The sequence below is a fragment of the Malus domestica genome, chromosome 10 (genome assembly GCF_042453785.1).
Source record: "Malus domestica chromosome 10, GDT2T_hap1".
Lineage (NCBI taxonomy): Eukaryota > Viridiplantae > Streptophyta > Magnoliopsida > Rosales > Rosaceae > Malus > Malus domestica.
This window is the reverse complement of record NC_091670.1, coordinates 32,101,630-32,109,451: the sequence shown is the minus strand read 5'-3', so window position 1 is coordinate 32,109,451 and position 7,822 is coordinate 32,101,630. Positions and strand designations below refer to the sequence as shown.

Genomic DNA, 7,822 nt, shown 5'->3' with positions numbered 1-7,822 from the left:
GCCAAGGCACAGCCAGACGCGCCCCACGTGTGGCCAAACCCTAACTGAAACTTAACTGCCGTTAGGAATATTCCGTTAAAACTTTAACAAAAATTAACGGCGTTACCTGACGCCATTATAATATTCCGTCAGACTTGACAGAATATTCCCCTTCGTCTTCCTTGGATCGCTGAAGATCGTCGCTAGCGCCGGTTTCTGGAAAAATAATCAAACGTTCATATCTTTTTCTATTTTCAACCAAAATTCACAAAATCTATACCAAATTAAAGCTTAGGATGAGAGGAACAAAACCTTACCACTTTGGGAACCTAAGACCAACGGAATCTCGCCAGAGAAACTTTGATAATCCGGCCAAGCTTGAAACTTATCAAACTTAACTTCCCGACGTCGAAATCACTTCGTTTTTCTTCTCCGAGCTTCGCAAAGACGTCTTAAAGCTCACTAGCAGCTTAAAATCTCCTAAAAACTTCGAAATCACGAGTGCATGAACAGTAACCCTAAAACTGGGTTCTCGGGAAAATGAGGTCTTCACGCCCAAATAATAGTATCAAGGGGTTCTTGGGCTCGCAAGGAACTTGAATATGGTCTCCATTGGTTCGATCTGAGGACGGAAGTGAAGGTTCAAGGTTTGTCCGTACAATTGTACGAATATGGAAGAAAATGCGAGAGGGAGGAGAGATAGTCAACAGGGTAGGGTGAGGGTATGTGTGTGTGTGGTCCAGTTTGTTGTCAATCAACCAAAACCTTAGGCCTTTTGTTCTAATTAGGTCCAAATAATAAGGAATAGAACCTATTGGTCCAAAACCTTAGTTTATACACACACACAACTAAATAATAAAAAGGGTATAATAGAAAATTCCACACTCTCGAGGATAAATAATATATACGTTCGGGACGAACTGTCACAACATAATATGATATTTGATCGTTGAATTCCTGCTTTAAATTACTAAAATATAAGACGGCCAACCCAATTTCCAAAGTGCAGGATGACTAGTGGTATTAAGCAATAGCGAAGGAACAGACAGGCTGGGTGATTCTCGCGTGGTGTATGGGTGATTCTCGCAGGCTGAACTAACCCTAAAATAAAAGCGAAGGGTGGCTAACATTATTGGAGAAGATTTATATCCACTTGCACCCTAATTTTACGCCAATTATTTTATCGATCATACCAATGTATGAAAGATTAGGGTTCGTTCGACTTAACCAAGATTTTTCATGTGTGATAAGTTATTACGTACGTGCGTATAGTGTTTTGAGTTTATTAAGATAGTATACGTGTATAGAGCGTAGATATTAATAATTGTACGCATGTTATAATTTGGAAAAACTTTATATGTACTCAAACCTCAAACTAGACTTGTCACTGGATTGACTTGTGACCCAGATCCAATCCAAATTTGATGTAATTAATACGGCATGGAACACGACTTTCAATCCAATTGTCCGAATAAAATTTGAGTTCGATTATAATGAATCTGTATATGGATTAGAATTTGATTATAAATGAATCTATATATGAATCAATGCTGATCTTATTCAATAGTAATTCAATCCAACTTTATATAACATATTATTTGATTTTTATACTATTTATACTTTTATGTAATGGTAGTTTTTTATGCAAGAAAAATAGACTTATATCCCTCTTATTATTCAACATGGAACTTCAATAATAATTCCATCAAACTTAATATAACATATTATTTGATTTTTATACACTTTTATGAAATGGTAGTTTAAGTTTTTTATGCAATAAAAATAGACTTATATCCCTTCTTATTATTCAACATGGAACTTTTTATTAAAAATAAAAAAATATAGTAAATGAGCCATGAGGTTACTAATGATATTTAATTTTTTTTTTAACAAACAATATTATCTGCACCAAGAGGGAATGAATGGGCTTAACCTCACAATTAGCTAATAATAATGTAGTTCAAATTCATTTTTAGCGAGAATCAAACCTAAGACCTCTCACTTACAAGTGAAGAGGAATACTACTAGACCTCTCACTTTCTAAGTTTTCAATTAAATTCGATAAGTATCTGATTCAATCCAAATATAATGCTAATTTAATATGGATCGACAAGTAAGATGTGATGATCTGAAGAGATACCAAATCCGTTAATTCGATTATAAGTGAATCTGGATATGGATTAAGACTGGTCCAATTCGAACTCAACCTGTTTACCTGTCTACCTCAAACCAATGACTCAGAATCTCAGTAGTATAAAAGGGTATAGCTAGGTTGGAACCTTCAATATCCTAAATTCTCATATACTTCACATCCACAAGAAGAAAAAAAAGACTTCGTACCTTGGTTAGTGACTCATTATTCTCTTCACTCTCATAACGTAACTTATCTTGTGAAAGAGAGAAAATGATACCGAGGTTGGGAAGTTTATCCGCACGACTACTTTCGCCCTCTTTCGTACCTTCGTTTTGTCTTTCTGTCACATTTGAAACAAAAGTAAAACTAATGAAAAAAAGCTTGAAAATTTTAAGTTTTAACAATAAAGACAAAATCAATAGTAAAGTGAATAGTATCATAATTGATTTTTTTATGTAAAAATGTGGTTTTTCGTTAAAGTGAACAGTACCGGAAGCTTTTCGTTAAAGTTCCCTTTAACAAAAGCACATAATTTTTTTAGATAGAATGTCACTTTGATATTATTGGTTTTCTCACAATAGTATGTATTTACCCTAAAGTCTAAACTCGTAAAAAACTTAAAACACTACAAAATGAATGTGCCTGCTCAAGTACCAACATTGTGAACTTTAACATTTTTAAATTGATGATGGCTATTTGTGTTGTATTGTTCTTTAATGTGCTTCTACCCCTTGTCGACATCTCTTAATGATGGACGTTGCTGGAATCTTTGAACCTAATTTACTAAAAATTTTGGTGTTGGGCGTTTAATTCCGTTGTCAAACAAAAACAAAAAACAAAAGAACGAAGTTCAACAAATAATAAAGGAATATTATTCGTTTTGTAACTCTAGTGCCTCTTTATTCTGACTTTTCTCCACTTTATACAATGTCTGACATTAAAAAGAAGAAATAAAATCAAAGGTTATACGATGCTTGATTCAAACTTGTCTTCTCCGCCTTTCTCCTTTTCCCTACTGACAAAATTCGAACTCCAAAGGGCGGTCCTAGCAACAAGAAAGTAAACACAATTAAGAAGATTATGGTGTGTTATCAAATTTGCATTTGCAGTAAAATTGATTTTGAATGCAAAAATAAATAGTCGGAAAATTTAGTACTGAATTGTCGTGCACTCATGCATCAAAGTTGGTCTTATAAAATTCGTCATATTTACTGTGATTTTTTTTATTGCTGATAATTCAGCTCGTTTGGATTTGTCATGCAGTTTTGGTCCGATCTTTTTTTAGCAAGTTTCTCATTCTTGTCGTCGATTGTTAGTTACAAATATAGCTGGAATTTAGTGGTATCGTGATATTTTTATGTAATTTTTCATTTTCTTTCGGGTTTATGCCATGTTTAAAAAAAATTTAAAACACAATTAATTTTCTTTAATATATTATTGACTTTTCTTTTGCTTGTCGTTTCAGACCTTTAATTTAGCCAAGATTCAGATGATTGAAACTTTGTTATTATTGACTCCACATTTTCATTATTCCACATAAAAAGTGTTAAAATTTATTTTATAATCTTTTATAAGTGAAAATTTCTTAAATAATCTTTTGAAAAGCAAAAAAGTAATTTTCGAAAAATGATAACTCGTAGTAAAATTGTGAACAAACAAAAGTATTAAATAAATTGAGTTAATGGCAGTCGGGGTTAGGGTTGGTGAAGCTTGTGATTGATTATATCTTAATTAAATTACCTTTAAGTAATTAACCACTTATTTTGCTTTGCATTAAAAATATGCAAACATGTTAAACACAGCAAAGCATAATGTCATCAAACCCCATTACATAACTTGCATAAAAAAATCACTTAGTACTACGGTCAAATGGTATTCCTATTCGTTTATAAGTGAGAAGTCTTAGGTTCGATTCTCGTCAAAGACGAATTCGAACCACATTATTACTTACATAGTGTGAGGCTAAGCTCACCCCCTCTCCTGTGTAGATAAATATCATACATTAAAAAAAAATTGAATAAAAAAATAATTGTTTAAATATTTGGGCAGCATAATTTCCAAGAGTCCCACAAAGGGTGGTGACTGACTGGAAATGAATAATTCACAATTTTTATATCCCAAAATTCCAATTCCCACACTGCTTATCTTATCATTGACTTTATTTTCCCCACATCTTGAAAAGGAAAATACCACCTACATGTCACGTGCCCCTCACGTTCATCAAAACCCCCATGTCCAAGTACAACCTAATTCTTAATTAATATTTTCTAATTTTGGCATAACCCAATTTTAGGGTAATGTTCCAATGCTCAACTATGTTATCTCACTATAACGTAAGACAATTCAGCAGAGAAAAATTGAAACGCTTATAACATACAAAAACCATTAAATTTATCGAATCAATAGAATTCTAATAAAACGCATGACTAATAATCGTCATGATCAAATCAGATCAAATCGAGTCCTATCCTACCCTAGAGACTTAACATTTAATAGGACGATTGTACCAACTTACACTAAGGTGGACCACTTATGGTTACCAATTTACCCAAAACCCAACAGCTTGCATTGCCAAATTCAGCACAAACCACATTCATTTCTCTTCCACTGCCTCACCTTCCAATCCAAGGCAGGGCCACCCTTCGTTCACTAGGACGACCCCCCCCCCCCCCTCTCTCTCCTCCCACAACCTCTTCTGTCTTTAGCGGTACCCTAAAATTCGTAGGTGTAATTCCAAATTCACCTTAAAATTAAAGCATTAAATAATTAAAAGGAAATAGGAAAACAATAGGGGAGGGGCAGAGGGCAATGTGATTATCTTGTTGTCAGTATATGAAAGCGACCAAGGAGAGTCACATAGTAACGTGCGTAGGACACGCCTCGTTCAACCAACACCAGGCTTCGGGAATCCCAACAGTTTTTATTGTGCCCCAGTATCCACGATATTTCTGCTTATACGTCGTCGTCTCGGTTACGCACGAAATTGTTGCCCATGATGTTGCCACTCTTGAACTTTTTCCTACTTTTGCCCAAATTTTTTCCATTTTTTAATTAATTTATTTATTATTTTAATACTTTTCAGAAGTAGTTGCCGTTGCAGGCAGTGATGAGTGCTATTGCCACAGCAACATTTGCGCGCGCACGTCCGACGTGTCACCTTTTGCCTCACACCTGTCCCTTTCCTCGCTCCCTTTCTCGTTGACCCCACGCTTCGGAAGTCGCGCGTGCCCGCTACGCCCCACCGTTTCCGGTTACCTAGTTGGTCTAGATAGAATAGCAGCAGGGGTAGACGCGCGGCGACACCACCCCCTCCCCTTCTCCCCCGCGGATTAAAACAAACAACGAAATACAACGTATCACGTCCCCCACGTCAGCGGTCCCCACATACAACTCTTAGCCACCGTTCGCTAACATGCGCATCGCATCTACTGGTTAAAATGCGCCTGTTGCTAAAATGCGCCACATTATCCATTTTTCTATCCAAAACTAAAACTATATAATTTAGAAAAACAATAAACAATGCAAACAAAAAATTGGAAGGGTTGAAATTTGCATTCCACTAGCGTAAAACACATGTATTCACATAAATTATAACTAACGTTCAAATGATATTTATATTACATTCATGTAATTATTGTAGTCGATTCTGTTTTTCAGGACAGTACAATTTTTTGGTGGGTTTCTTTATACCATGAAAAATAAATTGTTTTCTGTGGTTTTTTTTAACTCATAAAGTTGCAACTGCTGCGGTGTCAATTGAGTTCTAAAGTGAGGTAAATGTGAATTAATCCAAGGATTTGAAGCCAACCTATGAACCCAAGAAATTAATTATTAATTACTTACAAGAAAAATAATAAAGAAATTAAGAGAAAAGAAGAACAGATTTGTATTGATGAACATTTGTATTTTTTTTTTTTTGAGGTGAATTAATTTGATCTAAGACATGTTAACATGCACACTAGCGTTCTTGGTGGATTTACAGATGGGGCAAGTGTGCAGCGATGATCCGCACACCGTACACAAACAAAGGTGCCTACAAGGCAAAAGCAACACGCAGGCCTCCTCCGTCCCGCAACTCCTGCACCACCTACTTGTACTCGACCTGCATCCCCCGCTTGTACCTTCCTCCCCGCCAGGACCCTCCGTACCATTTGTACTAGTAGTACCCTTAACCGTGCGCCACCCATCTAACCCCACGACTCCGTCGTTTCGGCCTTCGTCGCCTCCGCTGCTTCCGCAGCATGACTGGGCGTCGTCCATGAGCGCGGCGGCGTTGGCGTCGTTTTGGTTGTTGTCGTCGTCCTTGGCCTGGTGTGCCAGGACCTGCTCGAGGTTGGTGCGGAGGGCATTGGCGGTGGCCTCGTTGGTCTGAGCGAGGTCGCGCCATATTTGATTCTCCATGCACAACGACTTGACCCGCTCTTCCAGCGCCCAGTTCAGCTTCCCAATTTTATGAATTTCTTCTTCTTTTGCCCTCAGCCGCTTCACCACCCCCACCTCAATGGCCTCTATTATCCGCCGCGCCTGCCGATTCCTCTTCTCCTCGACCTCCAATCTCACCTTCTCCATCTGCAAAATCGAAAAATAAACGCATCCCAGATCAACATAACCGAATACAAAATACCCATCAAATAATCAAACACCAAACACCAAACACCAAATCCGTCGTAATTTCTAAGCTCTGTATTTTGGTACTTACGTGTTGGGAAATGAGACGGTCGACGTCGAACTGCTGCTGCTGCACGTGCAGAGATATGTCCTCGCCGAGAAAAGAGAAAGCCCCGCAGTTCTTGTAGTTGGTTAAGGGTGGAGTCGGGTGCGAAAACGAAGGGCTGATGCCGTTGCCAATCGAGTCTCTGGACCGCTTTCTCGGGAGAGTGATCGGAACGTTGTAGGTGAGGCCGCTGTCGGATTTCATGGCGGAAGTCTTCGGCGGCATTATCGAATCGGCGATCACGGAGTTGTACGTCGGCAGCAGAGCCTCCCCCGCCAGTCCTCCGGTGGATAACGGCACTCCGTACCCAATCTGAGTATTGTAAAGATTCGAGTTCCCTTGAATCTGGTTCATCATTTCCCTGAAAACAACAAAAAAATAATAACAAACCAATCAATTTTTTGCCCCGAAACATCAATATTAACAGACCCAGATGATAAAATACAGAGAAAAAGATGAGAGATTGTGAAAAGTACCTGTTGGGTATGAGTTGGGAAGGGAAAAGATTGAGATGCCGGGCTTCAACAGCCATGGACTTTTATGGTGAAAAGAAAGGAGAAGAAAGCAGAGGAAGCAAAGGAAGCGTTTTCTTCGGTTTTGTAAATTGGTGTGTCGATATGTATAGAGAGGGAGAGAGAGAAGCGTTATGGAGTTTGGCAGTGGTTCTTGTTTGGGTTTGGTTTAATGGGTTTTTGGTGCTTTTTAAGAGAGAGGAGAGAGGAGAGGAGAGGAGAGGGGAGGAAGAGAACAAGTGTGAGGAGGAAATTAATAAAAGGGCATGCAATAGAGGTGGCAGGTCTGGATGGGGGGTTTTATTTAGGGCTTGGTTTGGTTTATAAAAAAAAAAGGGGGCGAAAATTAAATTAATTAAATTAAAAAGATAAACCCAAAAAAAAAAAAAAAACAAGTGCAGTGTGGGAGAGTATAGGTAAAAAAAGGTGGAGAGAGAGAGAGAGAGAATCAGAGATATATATGGATTTTGACCGTTTTGTCTA

At 37.8% G+C, this 7,822-nt stretch overlaps 1 protein-coding gene across 1 annotated transcript; it reads right to left on the bottom strand.

Moving 5' to 3' along the window:
• Positions 1 to 5,975: 5,975 nt before the first annotated feature.
• On the bottom strand, positions 5,976 to 7,822 carry LOC103445795 (probable BOI-related E3 ubiquitin-protein ligase 3). Its single transcript, XM_008384849.4, has 3 exons — positions 7,304 to 7,822; positions 6,813 to 7,188; positions 5,976 to 6,682 (listed from the first exon to the last, which is right to left on the bottom strand). Exons 1-3 carry the CDS (start codon positions 7,357 to 7,359, stop codon positions 6,050 to 6,052), a joined length of 1,065 nt encoding a protein of 354 aa, XP_008383071.3. The 5' UTR covers positions 7,360 to 7,822; the 3' UTR covers positions 5,976 to 6,049.

What these genes read in the sequence shown, in the direction of transcription:
- LOC103445795 (XM_008384849.4), bottom strand. Translation starts at nt 7,359, where the DNA reads ATGGCTGTTGAAGCCCGGCATCTCAATCTTTTCCCTTCCCAACTCATA. An exon ending in TCCCAACTCATACCCAACAG is followed by an intron (nt 7,189 to 7,303) that starts GTACTTTTCACA and finishes TGTTGTTTTCAG; the next exon opens with GGAAATGATGAACCAGATTC. An exon ending in ACCGTCTCATTTCCCAACAC is followed by an intron (nt 6,683 to 6,812) that starts GTAAGTACCAAA and finishes TCGATTTTGCAG; the next exon opens with ATGGAGAAGGTGAGATTGGA.